At 44.9% G+C, this 19,832-nt stretch overlaps 1 protein-coding gene across 1 annotated transcript in view; it reads left to right on the top strand.

Moving 5' to 3' along the window:
* ADAM19 (ADAM metallopeptidase domain 19) overlaps nucleotides 1-19,821 on the top strand; it is a 53,273-nt gene extending 33,452 nt beyond the window's left edge. The window contains exons 9-23 of the mRNA XM_077924627.1: nucleotides 446-612; nucleotides 1,241-1,325; nucleotides 2,409-2,548; nucleotides 3,196-3,373; nucleotides 3,753-3,842; nucleotides 6,144-6,339; nucleotides 7,915-8,023; nucleotides 8,709-8,910; nucleotides 10,126-10,203; nucleotides 11,112-11,220; nucleotides 12,299-12,440; nucleotides 13,109-13,190; nucleotides 14,187-14,408; nucleotides 15,351-15,491; nucleotides 16,393-19,821. Coding sequence (XP_077780753.1) covers nucleotides 446-612; nucleotides 1,241-1,325; nucleotides 2,409-2,548; nucleotides 3,196-3,373; nucleotides 3,753-3,842; nucleotides 6,144-6,339; nucleotides 7,915-8,023; nucleotides 8,709-8,910; nucleotides 10,126-10,203; nucleotides 11,112-11,220; nucleotides 12,299-12,440; nucleotides 13,109-13,190; nucleotides 14,187-14,408; nucleotides 15,351-15,491; nucleotides 16,393-16,446 — 1,995 coding nt within the window. The 3' untranslated portion in view covers nucleotides 16,447-19,821. The remainder of the gene's footprint in view (nucleotides 1-445; nucleotides 613-1,240; nucleotides 1,326-2,408; nucleotides 2,549-3,195; nucleotides 3,374-3,752; nucleotides 3,843-6,143; nucleotides 6,340-7,914; nucleotides 8,024-8,708; nucleotides 8,911-10,125; nucleotides 10,204-11,111; nucleotides 11,221-12,298; nucleotides 12,441-13,108; nucleotides 13,191-14,186; nucleotides 14,409-15,350; nucleotides 15,492-16,392) is intronic.
* The last annotated feature ends 11 nt before the right edge of the window (nucleotides 19,822-19,832 follow it).

Raw genomic sequence — 19,832 nt, 5'->3', positions numbered from 1 at the left:
TCAATTATTATTATTACTACTACTACTACTAATAATAATAATACAAATGTGTATTTCAGAGGACAAATTTGTTGTATGGGGGAAAGCCACTGCAGGGGACATTTGAAGGAGAAAAATGATTGGCATGTAAAAAGATTAAGAACCTAACCCTATGCTGTTTTTTCTTTACATCCCCCTCCTCCCAGCTCCTTTTCCAAATATTTAAGCAATCAGTGGCAAATTCTGAGCATTTGCATGTAATGTCTAGTACAGCTTTAAGAATCGCAAAGAATTCAGTTCCAACTTTTGCTGCATGTTTTATGTACATTTATTTCCCAAGGAGAGCTAGGTAAGGAAGAATGCGGTGTACTGTCTTCTAGGAAGATGTAGCTCATATTGGAGCTATAATATGGTAGAAACAGAGGCATGTGATTAACTCCAGCTCTTCTTTTCTCCAACCTCTTAGTTTTACAAATCTCTGAACATACGAGTTGCTCTGGTTGGGCTTGAGGTCTGGAATGACCACAATAAGTGTGACATCTCTGAGAACCCACATTCGACCCTGTGGTCTTTTCTTGCTTGGAGGCGTAAGCTGCTTATGTACAAAAAGCACGACAATGCCCAGCTAATCACGTAAGTTGTTTTTATAGGAATAATATGACCGCTGCTCCGAGTTCTCTAGTTACTAAATGTGAACTGGTATTGTTCTATGTAACTGTGTTGATACTAGTCACGCTTTAGATGTGTGCCCCCCTCTCTGGTATAAAGGAGCAAATGCAGATCCTGTTTCAAATATACCTGCAACAACTTTCATGTCTTGCCAACCCCTTCTGTAGAAGATTTGCATTGGTTCGTATTGACTTCTAACTTTTGGAGAAAGCAATGCAAGCTGCAAACTTAGGCTTAATTTCCAGATTTGCCTCTAAAATGTAACTGCATGCATAAACCAATTCAAAACGCTGTGGTTTGTGTGAATCCTTTAATGTTTGCAGTGTTTAATGAACCACTGGGATCATTGCTGCTTATTGGAACGGTGTTGGGGTATAGCAGGGTGGTAGTGAGATCAGGGCAGAGTGGGAACACCTACTGTATGTGGTGACCCTACAAGAGCACTGCACAGCCCCAACCTCGCTGCCACCCAGCCCTGTCCAGGTTTGCTTGCAGTGATGGCAGTGGAGAAAGGGCAGCACAGACTGCTATGGAATGCTGGGCACTTTGACAAGCAGCTCTCCTCTGCAACATCTCTCCAAATCTGTTTCAGTGGGATGTCCTTCCACGGCACTACAATTGGCTTGGCCCCCTTGATGGCCATGTGTTCTGTCTACCAGTCTGGAGGAGTGAATATGGTAAGCTTCATAAACTTGACAAAGAGCATAACCCTCCAGGAAGTTGCTGTGCAGATGATCTGGCAAAATGAGTAGCAGCGCAGCATCCCGCGCTTCCACTGGATACTTCCAGTATTGTTTTGTGCCTGATGAAACCACCATCCAGAGAATGCAAGGTCTCAAGTTAACATTGCTTGGTGGTAATTCAGGAGACTACCCCTTGCCCCAAGAGCACTCCTTGAGATGACATGTGACCCTATCATAGATTCCTGTGATCGTTGTCCCAATAAACTAGAATTGCCGTTTTATGTACACTTACCTGGGACTACCATTGAGCATGGTGAAATTTATTTCTGAGTAGATATGCATGGGATCTTAGCTTAAAACATATATGGGGCACGTGTTATCTTCAGGTGCTGTTGGACTCCAGTTCTCAGGGCATCCCTAAGAGGACTTGTGGCAAATGACATTGTCTGCACCCACCCCTCACCCACAATTCCTTCATCTTCTCCCTGCTTATGCCGCCCATCCTCTTAATTGTGATGGCAGTGGCACCCCTTTCCCCACCTCACTTCTTGTTTTGTCTTCTGCTGCTGCTGCAGCAGCTGCCCCTCTGTCCCCCTGGTTTACATTCCCCTGCTTTTTCTGCCACTTTAGTGCCACCAGGCCCTCTGCTCCCAACCTGCCTTGCTATAGGAATTAAGGAGGTGAAGAGTCTCACTGGGTGGATGGGAGGCAGCAGGGTTGTTGGTACCCAGTACCTATCAGAGTGTGGAGCCTGGGATGGTTACTCCAGTTTGCCCCCTTCCCAAGGATGTTGCCCTGCCAACTCCCGTCATCCCTGTCCAGGATATGCTGAAATGGTGGGAGTTGGGAGTCCCAACAGCAACTGGAGGGGCACAGGTTCCTGATATCTGGCTTGAGTCTGAGGGTAGTTCTTCCCGGGAATGTTGCACAGCTGAGGAAGAGGAGAGCATCTTGCACCCATGCTACACTGGGCGTTCTGATGGACAGGCCTGTCTCCTGAGCCAGATAATACATATTTCTGTTCATAATGTGCTGCATGGTATACTGACTCTCACCTTTGATTCCTTGCCTGGGCAGGATCACTCTGAAAATGCCATTGGAGTTGCTGCCACCATGGCCCATGAGATGGGCCATAACTTTGGCATGAGCCACGATGCGGCTGGCTGCTGTATGGCCAGCGCTAGAGATGGAGGTTGCATCATGGCTGCTGCGACAGGGTGAGGTGGCTTTTCTCATTGTTTGGTAAAAACATGCTACGAACTGGGTTGCATAAGAGTGCTTTCCTTTATTTGCAACTGGTTTGAGGAAGGAGCTTTAATCTGAATTATAACTTGGTCAAGGGCTCATCCACACTTCTGAGAGGTTTTCTGCTTGCCCTGTGCTTTCTACCCATGAGCCAAAGTGATTTTCTGTTTGCCCCACCACTTTCCTGCTGAATCAGAACAAACATCAATCCACGGAAAACCTGATTGGTGTTTGCTCTGATTCAGCAGTAAAGAGCCAGTTTTTCTGGGGGAAAGCAACAAGACAGATGGAACAGTGAACAAGCCCAAATATAAATCTACCCACCATGTTTTTCACTCTCTCAGAGGTCAGGAAAGTTCTAACACTCTAGCACCTAAAGTTCAGTGATAAAATGAAACAGCACCCCCCCCCCCGAATATTTGGTACAGGATGGATTCCTGCTTAAAGGCAAAAAGGTCAATTCTATTGTACCTGCCTTTCACTTGACACAGTAATAATATACTGATCGGGAAAGGAAGCATTGTTCTCTGGTGGTTTCTAGTAACAAAATATTTTCTTGTGTCACTGTAATGCATTCCTTCACAATCCATTCAAAACAATGTGCCCTCCTTGCTTGCAGGGACCCATTCCCCAGGGTATTCAACAGATGCAATATGAAGGAGCTGGACAGGTACCTGCAGTCTGGTGGAGGGATGTGTCTTTACAATATGCCAGATACCAAGACCTTATACGGAGGACAGAGATGCGGAAATGGCTACCTGGAGGAAGGGGAGGAGTGTGATTGTGGAGAAGAAGAGGTAACTCTCGTTGGACTTATTTCATGATCAAAGGGGTCAAAACTAGACTAGATGCACAATCTCATGGGAAGCAATTTGGCAATGAAATAAATGAATGACAATGATAATAAGGATAGCATTTTGATCAAAATTTATGTGAGAATTGCTGCAGTTTGATAATTCTGGCAGCTCCCAAGCACATCATGGAGGTAGTGATACAGTTAGAAAATGTGCTTGGAGCTCGCTCCAGGTTATTTGTTATGTGTGTGGTTTAAAGACCAATTGCACATGCAGTTACAACCTTACAACCTGCCCTGGAAAGCAGCCCAATGCTCCCTGGTGTTTTTTTGTCTGCCCTGTAAACACAGCACGTGTCTTGTTTCTTCCTCCTCTCCCTTAGGAATGTAATAATCCTTGTTGCAATGCCTCTAATTGCTCTCTGAAGCCTGGTGCTGAGTGTGCCCATGGAACTTGCTGTCACCTCTGCAAGGTGGGGTTACTTGGTTCCTCTCTGTACAGCACAACAAATAAAGGTTTGCTTTTCTGTTTATAGGACAATAACTGAGAAGGAGAGGGAGGGAGACTGTGACCTTGTTCTGTCTGGGGCTGGTTTGCATGTTAGATTCACACTTCTTTTAGGAAACCCAGGTAAAAAAGTACTCCACTTTAAATGGAAGAACACATGCATAGCACTTTCAATGGTAAACTGGGCACAGGGGTTAAAATATGTGGCTTTCCTTATAGTAAACACAGAAACAGCAAACCAAGTGATCAAGCCCCACTTTTGCAGTCACTGCAGGGGAGACCTGGTTATTTAAATATGCACAAACTGCTCACTTTTGACAATGCCACAAGTGTATTTTGCTAGCATCAGGCTGGATTTTTATTGAAATGCCTTCTGTTACTGCTGGACAGAAATCTACAAGTGTCTGTGTGCCTAGGCGAGACTGTGAAAGAGCCACCTATTTTCTTGGCTTGTGGGAAACCTACTCCTCAGCCCCAGCCCCCAGCCCCCAGCCCGCCAGCTGTTTTGGCTTATACTGGTGCCGCCTTGTGATTATGGGAAATAGCAACTGCAAGTGGATGGCTTGTCTTTCAAAGCAGGCAACTGGCTGGTGTGGGGCCTCCCTGCTCGATTCTATTACCAGTTATTGATATTTCTTTTTCTGCGCTGCGGGCGCCTCAATGCTAGGGAGACAAAACATGTACTTAGGCACACAGAGGCTGTTTTCCAGGGGGATTAAACTGCCTTGTATCTCGCTTAATAGCTTTCTGTTCTGCTTTACGCTACCCAAATTCCTTTGCCAGCCAACTGACTGATAAAACTGTAGCGGTAGGCTCGGGTGGGGTGCAGATGCCTGTGTCTCATTTTACGTCTCAGTTTTCCTAGGCAAGTGTAGTTAAAACAGTCTTGGTATGTTAACTGCTTCCATGCTCCTCTCCAAATGCCGATTTCCATTAGAATCAGGTGCCTGGTGCAACCCAGTCAGATGGGCGGCACATCATCATCATCATCATCATCACCACTGCACATGTTGGCTCTGTTTGTGGCCAATTTATCAGGTCCAGTCGTTCTCCAAGCAAGTTCCATCTTTTTGCAGACAACTGCAACATTTTAATCCTCTCCATCAGTTTCAGGGAATCTTTTGTCTTCCAGATGTTGCTGAACTACAACTCCCATCAGCCACAGCCAGCATGGCCAGTGGCCAGGGATGATGGGAGTTGGAATCCATCAGCATCTGGAATGCCAAAGGTTCCCTACACCTGCTCTACATGGTGTCAGCTGCCTACAGCCGGAACAAGGCTGACAATCACTGCACTTTAAAGCAGTCACCGTAGCCCTGAGGATGGTGAGGAGCAGCTGTTAGTCCTTCAGAGTTCTGCACACAAGATTCATTGTGTTTTGTGTGAGCACGGATACTTCTCTTCCGCCCTGTCTTTGTGTTGAAACTTTATGTTGTGCCAGCAGTATATTCCAGGCACCGTGCAGAATACAGACATAGGCTGCTCCCTGCCCTTCCCATCTAACCTGGTGCTGTCTATTCTGGGACGCGGGTGGTGCTGTGGGTAAAACCTCAGTGCCTAGGGCTTGCCGATCGCATGGTTGGTGGTTCGAATCCCCGCGGCGGGGTGAGCTCCCGTCTTTCGGTCCCAGCTCCTGCCCACCTAGCAGTTCGAAAGCACCCTTAGGTGCAAGTAGATAAATAGGTACCGCTTTATAGCGGGAAGGTAAACGGCATTTCCGTGTGCTGCGCTGGTTCAGGCTCACCAGAGCAGCTTCGTCACGCTGGCTACGTGACCCGGAAGTGTCTCCGGACAGCGCTGGCCCCCGGCCTCTTAAGTGAGATGGGCGCACAACCCTAGAGTCGGACACGAATGGCCCATACGGGCAGGGGTACCTTTACCTTTACCTTACTCTGGCTAGTAACAGAAGCTCCTCAGTGGTCTTTACCAGCACTGCTGTCTGAGTGAGATCTTTTAAAAAATGGAGATGTTGGGGATCGAACCTATGACATTAAGGACAAACAAGGGTGCAGCAATGCCCAGAAGCCACCCTCCTGTCACTGCGGCTGCTGACCAATACAGTGTGCCCACAAGGTTGAGGGACTGCTGGATTGATGGAATAGGTACACCAATGCATACCTAGTCAAACTGGTATTCTATAAAATCATGAACATTTTATATGGGAAACCAACAGGTCGAAAGATGAACCTGTTCACTTAGGTCACCAGGTGTGCTTACCTGAGTTTTACCTTGGAGCAACTCTTTTAATTGTTTCCTCTTTCTTCAGTTGATTTCACCAGGGACTCTTTGCCGGGAACAAGCCAGACCTTGTGACCTGCCAGAATACTGTACTGGCAAATCCCCGTTCTGCCCTGCAAACTTCTACCAACTGGATGGCACTCCTTGTGCGAGTGGCAGGGCGTATTGCTACAGCGGAATGTGCCTCACGTATGAACAGCAGTGCTTGCAGCTCTGGGGATATGGTAAGGAAGGACGTGTGACTAAATGGGATGGGGGGCTTTTCTAGGGAAGGGAAGGAGCAAATTGTTCCCCTTCTGATATCCTGAGCTTGAGGGATGGAGCTGTATTAGGACAGAGGAGCAGGGAAAATGATAGATTGGGGAATGGACTTTACATCCATTGAGTCTGCTGTGACCAGATGCAACCGTGACTTGTGTGCTCTTAATAGATAAGTAGAATGAATTTTAGCAGGAGCAGCTTCTCCTATCACAGTGCAGTAGGTTCAAGGGAAATTGCATATGCTAAAATCCCTTCTGCTACGCAGCCCTGTCCCCAGTTGAATATGATCAATCTGTTGGGTCCATACCTTTATTGTGGCTGGTAGAAGTCCAACCAAATGGAACGAGGAAAACCATTCCTTTTACTCTACCAGTAATTTTCTATCCAGATTGTCAAATACTGAATCTCCTAGTCTCTGAAAATTATGGAAGACATTGCCTTTTAATAAATATGGTTTTAGCAAACAATTTAATCTTGGTCCCCACTTTCCTATTTCTTGCCTATGATATTTTGAATGGTGGGGAATAGCTTTTGGAACTTTCTTCACAACCATGCAGAACAAAAAAAAAAAAAACACCTTCTTTAGAAGGAGTATGGAATTCTCATGATTCCACATACCAAGAAAAGTTGCTTTGTAAGCTACATGTGGAGCACATTACACATATCTTACATTTCCACTGTTTGTAGCAATCTGCTGTCATGCTAGCCGGTTTTTCTCAAACTTGGGGCCTCAGCTGTTGTTGGACTACTGACAAAGGGCACTGACAAACTGGAACGTGTCCAGAGGAGGGCAACCAAAATGGTCAAAGGCCTGGAAACGATGCCTTATGAGGAACGGCTAAGGGAGCTGGGCATGTTTAGCCTGGAGAAGAGGAGGTTAAGGGGTGATATGATAGCCATGTTCAAATATATAAAAGGATGTCATATAGAGAAGGGAGAAAGGTTGTTTTCTGCTGCTCCAGAGAAGCGGACACGGAGCAATGGATCCAAACTACAAGAAAGAAGATTCCACCTAAACATTAGGAAGAACTTCCTGGCAGTAAGAGCTGTTCAACAGTGGAATTTGCTGCCAAGGAGTGTGGTGGAGTCTCCTTCTTTGGAGGTCTTTAAGCAGAGGCTTGACAACCATATGTCAGGAGTGCTCTGATGGTGTTTCCTGCTTGGCAGGGGCTTGGGCTCGATGGCCCTTGTGGTCTATTCCAACTCTATGATTCTATGATTCTATTCTATGATTCTAACTCCTATCATGCGTAGCTAGCAGGACAAGTGGTCAGGGATGATGGGAGTAGTAGTTCCACAACAGCTGGAGACCCAAGTTTGAGAAATGCTATGCTATTCTGTGCCACAGGGGGAGTGATACTGATGACTTATCTCGTATGCCTCGGTTTCTTAGTGTTGCTGTTGGTTTTTTTGCTCTTCACCTGAAAACGACAGTAGAGAGTTCACATCTACTGCCTTGGTAGAAAGTTGGTGGTTGGCAGATTTGGGTAAGGTACTATCTTCCACAGAAAGCAGTTACATGAATCTCTTCCATGCAGGAGCAAGGCCAGCACCTGACATCTGCTTTGAGAGGGTTAATGCTGCTGGCGATTCCTATGGGAACTGTGGGAAGGATATCAATGGCCGATACAGGAAGTGCAACTTAAGGTAGAAAGCAGATCCAACTATTCTGGGCGGGATTGGTGTCCTTACAGGTTAAAGGCTTAAAAATAACCAGTTTTCTATTGTAACTGGCTGAAGATGACTTCTGGTTTCTTAGGAATTTTGTTAGCAATATTCAGTTGCTTATATTTTAGTGAATGTTCATGCCATGTGAACGTAAACCATTCTTTCGGGTCATACTTTTTCAAAATATCCTTCCGCTGGCTTTTCTGAGTGTGTGGTTTGCATCTGAAAAGAAAAGCAGCATGACTTGTGAGTAAGCCCCCAACCTACTGTGTGAAATGAACTGTGTGAGGTGCTCATTTGTGAACAAATCTGCTACTTAGAAAAGAGGCCCAGCTGGCCACCTCAGGTACTACTTATTGATGGGTTGCAACCAATCTTTTAAGGAGGAGGCTTAGGTGATCCCTCATGAGAAACTCTAATGAGAAATTTTATTTCTCAAAACCAAGCCTGACTCCAAGCATTGACTCCTTTGAGGGCGATCCCAAGATATATCCAGGGAAAAGTTGATGCAAACACACCATTAGTTGTGCCTGGTTCCATAGAAAGTTCCCTGTCTCAAATTTGCTCATTTTGTAGGATGGAAATGATAGTTTCTTGAATGTGAAGAAAAACTGACACTTTAGCCAGAATGCTCAGGTTCTCATGCACTATTTTCACTTTCCAGAGATGCTAAGTGTGGCAAGATACAGTGCCAAAGTTCTGCTTCCAAGCCTTTGGAGTCCAATGCCGTTGCAATTGACACGACTATCACATTAGACGGAAGGAACATATTCTGTCGTGGGACTCATGTATACCGAAATGAAGACGAAGGTGACATGTTAGACCCGGGCCTTGTGATGGCAGGAACGAAGTGTGGTGACAGTCATGTAAGTGCAGGTTGCCTACAATGCTCTGGCACCTTTTCCAACTGTGCGCTATGAAGAGAGTTCAGTTTGTTTTGTTTTCAAAGCACCTGAGTGGCGCCACTTTTTCAGAGGTTTGATACAGCTTTGGAAAAAAAAAACAACCAACAAGTGGAGCTCTCTTCAGAAATGAGTGTCAGGAACCAGAGCCAGGAGTAGGTCAGAAGAAAAAACACCAGTGCCAATAAAGTTGGCTCTTTATTCAAAGAAACCAAAACAGCACAGGCCTAGTGATCTCAGCAACTCTTCCCAGTAGGTCTTGCCCCAGTGAGGCAGTTGTGAGGCCTCAAGGTCGCCACCTTCCCACCACTTAGTAAGGTTCATCTTCAACTTCTTTCCCCCAACAGCCTAAGGTTCTGTTGCCTTTTCTCTCATTGCTCCGTCCTCCTAATTTCTCTGCATGTTCTGGGAGACCAGGAAGGACAGGGAGCTGGTCATAGTAGGAGCGGGGGACTCTCTGGCTTATTCAGCAGCCTACATCATCTCTGTCCCATGCCCCCCCCCTCTTCTGCCTCTGATTCTGGACTGCTCTCTGCCCCATGCTCTTCCTGCTCACTAAATCCTGTTGCCACTTCAGCTTCTGATGCTTCCTCCTCCCAATCTACTCCCTCTTCTCCCTCGGACCACCCATTGTCGTCCCACCACCACTCCCCCTGGCTCTGATCTTCTTCCCTTGGGGGTTCCCCAGCTTGTGCCTCCTGCCATCCAACCAGTCCATGACAATGAGTGTGCTCATTGTCATGTGCTTGTTGGAAAGCAGTTCCAGGTGGGAGGGAATGTTCCCAACCCCCAAATTTGATCCCTTGTATCCTTCTGAGAACTGTGCTCAATACAAGGGAATGCTGTGAGGCTTGAGGCTGGTTGCGTTTCACCAGCTCCACCACATCAAATGTTGGGTGGAACACTACAGATCTGTGAAAGCAAAATAATTCTTGTTCAACCTCATGTCAGCAGATCAGCAAGCTATGGAGGGGAACCACAGAACAATAATAATTGGCTTTTGCCATTCTTCCAGCACCTTTTGACTTCTGTTTGTTCCACCACTCCAGCAGCTACCAAGAGCAGCAGTATTATCTGTGGGGTGAAGCAATGGATGCAGCTTTGATTATCTCCCAGCCTAGGAATACATTTCATAGTACTGCTTCAGTTTTATCCTGAATGCCTGTCTTCCTCCTACAGATTTGCTTTGAGGGGCGCTGTAGAAACACCTCCTTCTTTGACACTGGAGACTGTGGGAAGAAGTGCAATGGCCATGGAGTAGGTATCTTGGTTTCTGCCTTCTTAATATGACACTCTGTACTACTTGCCCATTCAACTAGTGATTTTTATTTTTATCTGTAGGAGGAAATATATGTGATTTCACTGATACATGCAGTGCCTCAGAACATAACCCCTGCATAAATAGACAAACTGATGTGAGCAAAGCTCAACTGGTTCAGACCCTGTCCCGCCTCAAAAAAATTAAAATTTGTTTATAAATCCACTGAAAACTGAGTCCTCCTCCATAGCTAGTGTTATTCCAGAACATCTGTAGGACACCATGTTAGCTGCTCTGCCCTGTGGCCTGCTAGAATGGCTTCCTGTGTAACTGCATGCATTTATGGATGGGCTTTCAAACATAGATGTCTAATTGAGGTCTTCATGGATTTGTTTGGCATAGGAGGACTGTTGGGTGTTATGTAGACTTTGAATACCATGTGTTCGATGTGCTAGCTGTTCTTAAGCCATGTTGCAGTTTTTGAGAAGAAGCTATCCACACCCATCAGGGCCAGACAATGTTACGGGAAACATTTGCTGGGAGGTTAAAAATAGTGGAAAGTCAGTTTGGTCCCATTTCGGGAATGTGCATATATCCCAGTATACTTTTGAAGGGTGAAAACATATCCATTGGAACTTGGTTGGTAGAAATGATAGGAATTTCCATTGCAATTCTTAGGAAGGCTGGGTGGTATTAGACATGACTTTTGGGGGGGTGGGGATGGGGGAGATGAGACATTCTTCATATAGATGTAGTGTTGTTGAGCCCTAACAGTTGTCAACAGAAGGCGCAAGTGCTCCTTACAAATCCACCCTGCTGTGCTTTTGGATTGGAATGATCATAGTGTGTGATGTTTCTGCCAACAAGGAAAGGGTAATGTCAAATTTCCTCATTGTTCTCTCTACAGATTTGCAACAACAACCAGAACTGCCATTGTTTCAGTGGATGGGCACCTCCATTTTGCAATAAACCTGGGAATGGAGGAAGCCTGGACAGTGGGCCCATGCCTCAAAAAAGTGGGTGCGACTTATGCTATTTGGGGAAATTAAGGAAATCTGAAGGGAGTGGGAGGGAATTAAGGTAACTAGATACAATAGAGGGCAAGGGAACCTGTACCTATATAGCTGAATGGGCGATGGAATTTGGCAGGCGGAGTTTTTGTCATAACTCCAGATTCTAGCAGCTATAGAAAACTGCCTTATAATGAGTCAGAACATTGGTCCCTCTAGCACAGTATTGTCTACACCAGCCTTTCTCAACCTTGGGTCTCCATATGTTCTTGGACTACAACTACCATCATCCTTGCTAGCTATGGATGATGGAAATTGTAGTCCAACAGCATCTGGGGCCTCACATCCTGGATAGTTGCTGCTGGTCCGCTACACAGACCAGCAGCAGCTATCCAGGATGTGAGGAAGAAGTCTATCCCAGATCTACCTGGAGATGCCAGGGATTAAACCTGGAACCTTCTGTTTGCAAGGCACGTGCTGTACCACTGAGCTATGGCCCAGAGACTCCAGCTAAGGAGCTAGACCAGCTGCTGGAGATTGGGACACTGTTGAGTCTAAGGCTGACAGACAAGAGCCAATAGAACAAGCTCCCAAGTCACCAGGGCTTGTAGGGCCAGTGCTGAGACCCTCACAGGACCTTCCCCTGAATCTGTAGGAACCAAATGCATCCTACAGTACCTTACCCATCCAGCAGTGCAGAGAGCACACACCTGGCATGAGGCTATGGAATGGGGAGGAGTGCTCACCTTCAGGCCAAAGGGTTGGCCTTTTAATAATCCACAAGGGGGTAGAACCTGGAAGGGGTGGTATGGGAGTAGAGGTTTAAAGCCTGGGTCTGTGCTCAACCTGGTTGGGGCAAGTTGCTCTCTTGGAGCTGTCTGTGGTCCTGTAATTCCTAACCTACCTTGACTTGTGGCATCTGGCATCTGGGCATAGCAAGTTCCTGGGCAACATTATGACATAAGTAGAACTTACTGAAATTCCCTCTTCCTCTCACTGGTTACCAAGGTATGGGGTGGGGGTGGAAACAATGTGAAAGGAGGACTTGTAACAATATTGATATGTCTATTTTCCCCCCTGTCAGGTCCTTTCCCAATCATAATAGGAGTCCTTTCCATCTTGCTTTTGATTGCAATTGGAGTTGCTTTTTGCTGCTATAAATGGAGAGCCAGGCTTGTGCCACTAAAGCAGGCTTTCATTCCTCCAAAGAAAATGCAGCAGTTCAGGTGAATATTTATAGTATGACAGCAACAGATGTGTTTCCATTTCTCATGCCGGTATAAAGAAGTCTGGGATTGCATGTGCAAGTTGCCTTGCGCACCATGCACCTTGGAGAAAGGCCAGGATAAGGATATACTGATAAACAAATGTCTTTCTTGCATATGCAACAACAAAGATATATATATACTGAAAAGGGAAGATGTTTAAACTAGTTCCTTTCTTCTTTTATGAAATTCCAATTACTTCCCACCTCAGACATTTAGCCCATTTAGTGTTCATCATGCAGAGACTTCCTGCTGCAAAATTTAGTTTATCAACAGTACTCGCTGCCCGTAAATGAGCCTGGATTATTACAGTTGAGTTGGCCAGATTATTATAATTATTATTTATAATTATATTCACTTATTAGTCTCCTTTTTTAACTTACAAAAAATAAACTCAAATCAACTTACAATATATATTGGCCTCTTGCAAAAACGTTGTTCCAATAATCTAAATTAGGATAGAATGGGAACCAGACACCTCAGTCTGGCTCCCATTCTAGCCTAAATTAGATTATTTGGGTTGTTGTTTTTGATACGTGATTCTGACTCAGCTACATGAAATGGTTAAATATATACCATGAGAGGCAGCTTCCTTGTAATATTTGTTTCCTGTTGTTTTCCCCAAGCAGTACCGCTCCTCCCATTCAGAGTGGTGTGACTGGGCATGCCAACCCAGCCTTCAAGCTGAAAACCCCCCAGGAACAGAGAAAGGTACCTGAAAGCTGAAACTACTTACAGCTGCCATGTTGAATAACACCTGATCTTCTCTATACAGTAGAACCTTGGTTCTCGAACAGCTTAGTTGACAAACAAATTGGCTCCCGAACGCCGCAAACCTGGAAGTAAGTGTTCCAGTTTGCAAATGTTTTTCGGAAGCCAAACATCTGACATGGCTTCTGCTTCAGTGCAGGAAGTTCCTACAGCCAATTGGAAGCCACACCTTGGTTTTCAAACAGATTCCTGGAATGGATAAAGTTCGAGAACCAAGGTACCACTGTATTGCTAACCCAGTATTGATCCAAGCTGATAATTCCCATGCGTTATAAAACACATGATCCAGTCAATCAATCAATCAATCAATCAATCAATCAATATGCTGGAACTGCAAAGCTGCTTCTCTTGCTACATCCTAGAGACACAAGATGAAAGTGATTGTTTAGGGAACCTCTTTGGGCTCTCGTGAGCACCTTTTCTCACGGTAAATGATTGCCTGCAAGCATTTGATCCAGCATGAATGTATTAATGTCAATGTTTTAAATAATTCCTTTGTATTGTTTATATTAGATGTAACTCACCCTAAGGGCTTTAATGGAGCCAAGTAGTGGGAGAGAAATTGCAAAAATTCATAAATAAACACAAGGAGTGCTCAGGGAACAAAATGTATATGGGACCAGGACTTTGTGTACTTTTAAAGAACACACACACACACACACACACACACACACACACACTAAAGATTCCTGGGCACTGCAGTTTACCCACCACAGGGCTACAATTCCCAGCACCCTTAACGTACTATAGTTTCCAGGATTCTTGGGGGATGCTTTAAATGCATGGTGTTTGTAAGCAGCACTGAGATTCTGTGGTTGGTTAATAAATCTATTTATATTGGGTCATTTGAAGTGTCTCAGCAGGAGCAAACCTAGACAATGTAAATGCAGGAGTGATTTTAGAAAGATCACCTGCTCTTTGTGTGATTCCATGCAGGCTATTGGCATACAGAATATCCCTGCAAAGCCTGAAGTGCTCTACTGTGAACCACCTCCAGAGCTCAAAATTCATGCACAACCACCACCACCACCACCTGCTCTCCCAGCTAACACAAAGAAGCCTCCCTTTCTCGGGTATCAGAGTGAGGCAAATAATTTCCCCAAGCGAACTCCTCCAAGCAGGCCAGCGCCACCAGCACCAAAAGTCATTGTTTCTCAGGTGAGTATTTTTATACGGATTGATATCTTTAGACCCGTGGAAATAACTTGTTCCCACAGCTTGCTAAAAATAGAGTGAATATGTGAGTTAATGGTGCCTAAGAGCTGATTTTGGACTTACTATTGGTAAAGGGACCCCTGACCATTAGGTCCAGTCGTGACCGACTCTGGGGTTGTGGCGCTCATCTCGCTTTATTGGCCGAGGGAGCCGGCATACAGCTTCCGGGTCATGTGGCCAGCATGACTAAGCCACTTATGGCGAACCAGAGCAGCGCACGGAAACGCCGTTTACCTTCCCGCTGGAGCGGTACCTATTTATCTACTTGCACTTTGACGTGCTTTTGAACTGCTAGGTTGGCAGGAGCAGGGACCGAGCAACGGGAGCTCACCCTGTTACAGGGATTCGAACCGCCGACCTTCTGATCAGCAAGTTCTAGGCTCTGTGGTTTAACCCACAGCGCCACCCGTGTCCCTTTACAGTTGGTACATATTAGTAAATGAGGGCTAATAAAACTTTAGTATAGTTAATTCTGCTTCAGCATGGAAAAATGCATTTGGTAGAAGCAGGACAGGTATTGCCCCTCCCCACCAACTGTGTATATCAACACTGAAAAAACACAAGTATTGGCATACATCCTATTGCCAGTTGGCTGTGCTTCATATGAGCTCAGCCCTAAACTTCTGCATGTGTTTTCACATGCAAATGAATTAAGGCCATATTTTTCTTTTCTGAAAAGGAAATCCGGACTTTTACCTCATTACATGCATTTCTGAAGAATAAAAATGCACTGCTCTATTTTCCTGGTGCCTAACATTTCTGTAGATCATAAATCAGGGAATAGAGATAACACAGAGTTTTGCCCATCCTGGCAACTGGATAGTTGGAAGGTTGTTGTTGTTTTTTTAAAGAAGATCCCTGCTAGATCTTACTTTCTTGTCCCAGGATTCTTCCAGACCACGACCACCTCAGAAAGCTCTTCCTGCTAATCCAGTTCCTGCCAGCAACAGAGCTGGGTTGCCCAGGATGAATACAGCAGTACCACCCCCCTACAGTGCTGTAAGGAATACGAGAGGACGTCAGGAGGTGAGGCATATAAAGGACAGCAGGTGCTATTATTGGCTAAGAGCTAGGTAGCAATATACTTCAGACCAGAAATCCACCGCGTTCAGTGTCAAGTCTTCAATCTGTGGCCTTGTCAGCTGACTATGAGGTGTTGGGGATTGTCAATCTGGGCCAGTACCATTTTTCTTTGAGGGGCAGGGAGCAGCTACATTTGACTGCTTCTGTCATATACAAAGGCATTTACAAAAAGGTTTTTTGGGTGGGTGCTTTAGAAAGAAGAATCCAATGTGAGTAGGCTTCCTCCATCCTCTCCTTCTACAGCCCCCAGCTTGTAACACAGAACTCATAAAACTACAGTGGCACCTTGGTTTAAGAACAGCCCTGTTTATGAACTCAGTATACGAACTCCACAAAACCAGAAGTAGTGTTCCGGTTAGTGAACTTTACCTCGGTCTACGAACGGAATCCAAACGGTGGAAGGGCACCGGCAGTGGGAGGCCTCATTAAGGAAAACTTGCCTCAGTTTAAGAATGGCTTAAGTTCGTAAACCGAGGTACCACTGTATATATAATTAAAGCTGAGATACTATAGTTAGCAGCAAGTCCTATTACAGGCATCCCCAAACTTGGCCCGCCAGCTGTTTTGGGACTACAGTTCCCATCATCCCTGACCACTGGTCCTGTTAGCTAGGAATGATGGGAGTTATTGTCCCAAAACAGCTGGAGGGCCAAGTTTGGGGATGACTGTCCTATTACATTCAGTGGGCCTTATTTCTGAATAAACACATATTGAATTGGTCTATAACTGTGAAGTGAGAACAGTTACAAGAGACTGAAGTATTTCCATTTTAGAGGTGCTGTTCTTTTGCTTCTCTTACCTAAATTAGCATCCATTGAACTCACAATCATTTCCCCTTTCCTAGAATTCAGTCATGAAGAATGCTGAAGCTGTGAATACCCTGAAATTTAGACATTGAAGGTCATCTTGCAACTCTGAACTCCACACCAGTTCCTCCTTCCTTGACCTGGGATTTCCCACGGGCTTTGTTTCCAGGAAGAAGACATGCTGGGCATGTGCAAATCTCAACTTCCTCCCCACCCCCCAGCCTTGTATGACTAGCCGAGACCAATTTCAGGTCCGGTTCTAGCAACCTTGGCACAGGTCGATGACACACCCTTGGACGTCAGTGGGGATTCTATCCATGCATGCCAAGGTTAACGTGACTTGCTTTGCCTTTGGATATTTGTTCATTACAGGAGTTACTTGTTTAAAATAGCACTGGTGTGTTATAGTGCAATATGCAATGTGCTGGAACGGAAGTGGGAGAAGCCTCTATTTCTCCCAGCAATTCATTATCGCCTCAACAGAAGACAAATGTATTTTAGTCAACACTGAGCCACCGCATCCTTCTCAGCTTTTCCAGCTTTGTTACAGCCACAGACAATCCTATGGGGAAGAGAGTCTTGTGGTGCCCCTGTGATGACCTCATCTCCTCCAAAGTACTGTATGGAGACGTAGTCTGAGCTTGTGGAATTTTGCTACACACTGACTATATTTATTCCCTCTTTTAAGGAATCTCCCAGGGTTCAGTGCTTTACCTTTGCCCTCTTACACCGTCACCTTCTTAGCCCAAAGCTTTTCTGGTCATTACGTTCAAGGTTTGAAAGTGTTGGTGGCATAACTATGGTGAGTCCTTCCTCTGCTCTCAACCGCCATCAACCTGTTTGCATGCGGCATCTTAATTATAGGTTCTGCCCAGCTGCACAGAATGCAAGGCGGGTTTTGTGTGGCAGCACACTGTTCCCATGACACCCTAAAAGAAATGTACTCTACCAGTCAACCAAATATTAGCAAGGCATTTTAAGAGTTTCCTAGTATTAATTGCAGTTAGTTATCTGTTTTCGCGTGCTACATCTTGTTCATATAATCAAGTAACTCAGCTTAGTTTTTGTCTATTTATGGATTGGGCTTGCTCACTCAGGAAATTGGCGCCACTAATTTACCTGAGGATAGTTATCCTCTCCTGATGTGATAATCTTGGTTGAGAGTTTACACTCAACACTATCAAGCTAAGGCTTTGAAGCCTATAGCTGATGGGCAGGGTTGAATGCAATTAATTTATTGAATGCAATAAATTAATACAAGCCAGCCTTCCCCAACCTGGTGCCCCCTGATGTTTCGGACTACAACGATAGGAGTTCTAACTAGGGTTGTTTGGGAGTTAAGGTCCAAAACATCCTGGGTGCACCAGGCTTGAGAAGGCTGATCGAAACCAACATTGAGTAATTTGGAAATAACCCTTGGTTAAATCTCGGTGTAATTGGAATTCCCTTTGCATCTTTCCAATTTGGGGCTGGTGTAAAATGGATTACCAATGGCAAATTTACAATGTGATCAAGCCTTGGACAAGGTACTACAGGTGCTATAATCCTAAGACTCTTTTCCTATTACTACAGTGGTTTGCTGCATCTCACTTGATTCAACAAAAAATCATAGGCTGTGTGCCTTCTTTCTAGCCTCTGTATTCCAATTCACCTGTAGGCACCTAATTGGGTGTCTTAACACAGTTCAGCTGGCTAAACAGAATAATTAACTAATGGTGCTTTTACCATTGGGTAGCTGATTAAACCCCAGCTATTTTAATACTGTAACTGGATACCATAGTGCATAAATAACCTCAACTTCCAAATATGCAGCTGCAACATTGTTACCTGTCTGAAGCTTTATGAATGTTTTCTCAGGTTTTAGGTGTTTTTGGTGCTTTTGTTGCCCGGTGATATTTTTTCAGTTGGCTTTGCAAATATGCTGGTGCTAAAAATGAGGAACTGTTTTGTCTAATACCATGAATTGTTAGGAAACTTGAATCAAAACTGCCATAGCCAGTCTTAGAAATGGATCTAGTGCTGTTTATGCAGAGACTTTCTGTTTTTTTTGGCAGCAGTACAAACTGGTGTTTTCGGTTTTGTTTCTTTGGGGGAAAAAGGCCCTTTGGGCTTGGTTGTCGTCTTTCTAGATGAGCCAAAACAATTGTAGGCCCAAAACACTATTTCAACAGTCCAAAACTCAGCTTGAGTATGCAAAACAAGGTTTCCTAGAAATTTTCCCAAGTTGTGCACAGTGCAATAATCAAGTGGTATCTTAACTATGCATGTACCTACATTGCTCTCATGTTACAGAATAAGTGGTTTATGCTGTCTGTTGCATTATCAATAACAATGCACAAGTGGTTTTGAGCACTGCATCCCCCCCCCCCCCAAATCCTCAGGTTGTGCTCATTACATTCTTCCAGTTCTAGCACAGAACTGGTGCCACAAAGAACGGTCACTGGAAATACAATTAACGCTCCAAAACATTTTTAGTCTAGTTTCAAATATCCCAAATGAATGGTTGTACACATACTAGTGTGCTTTAAACACATGCCAGCAGCCATTTCAAGACAGAAGGTGTGCGTCTCAGAAAACATAACAGCATCCTTCCTGGTCTCTGTCTTTTCAGGTTAAGTCTCAGGCACTCTTAGCATAATGGGATCAGTAATCTTCCGTTCAGAACTGTCACAGGTGAAGACAAAACAGATTGTTCTGCTAACTTAGTACCTCCCTGAAGCCATTGGCTTTGCTAGGTCTTGGCTTATGCCATCTCAGAATACTTCGAAGATCAACTCGCTACAATTTGGGGGGGGGGAATTATTCAGAGCTGGAAGGTTATCCGCCTCAAGGCATTGCCAAATGTCAATCCGGGCTTACTTTTAAAAGCTCCACAGCAAAGAGATCAGCACTCTGCTTTCCCCTCCCTAATGCTGCCGAAATGTGGCTGTAGGCCCTCCATCCTCACCTGCTGTAGTGTGAAGGTATAGTTTCCTTGGGTGCTACAAGAGATGGCAGGGTAGAGAGATGGTGGTATGCAGATGCTGCCCCATGGAGACAGCCCAGTTTTGCTGAACTTCTTCCTTACAAGGTGTTTTTAAATAGACACCGTCCAGGTTTGGGAACTGGCACCCCTGCTTCAAACAAGGTTGATGCATCGGAAATAGTTTTGTACTTTTGTGTGTATGTTGAAAGGGTAGATTGGGAGAAGAACATTGTGGTTGCAGTCCTATGCTCACTTACCAAGGAGTAAGGCCTTGTGAATTCAGTGAGACCTACTTCCAAGTAAACACACACAGGGCTGCACTCAGTGTTTATTAATTATTATTCTTAATTATTATTATTATGGTAGAGCCTCTGCATCATGTGTCACCATTTTATGTCTCGCAGGTTTACAATATGATCTCTGTGCATCTATGCAAATACTTGAATAATGCAATTTGTTGTGCCTTTTGCCTAGTTATATTTAATAAATTTTGTGGTCGATATGTACAGTTAC

This window comes from Podarcis muralis, chromosome 2 (assembly GCF_964188315.1).
Source record: "Podarcis muralis chromosome 2, rPodMur119.hap1.1, whole genome shotgun sequence".
Classification (NCBI taxonomy): domain Eukaryota; kingdom Metazoa; phylum Chordata; class Lepidosauria; order Squamata; family Lacertidae; genus Podarcis; species Podarcis muralis.
The sequence above is the reverse complement of the archived record's forward strand: the minus strand, read 5'-3'. Positions and strand labels throughout refer to the sequence as shown.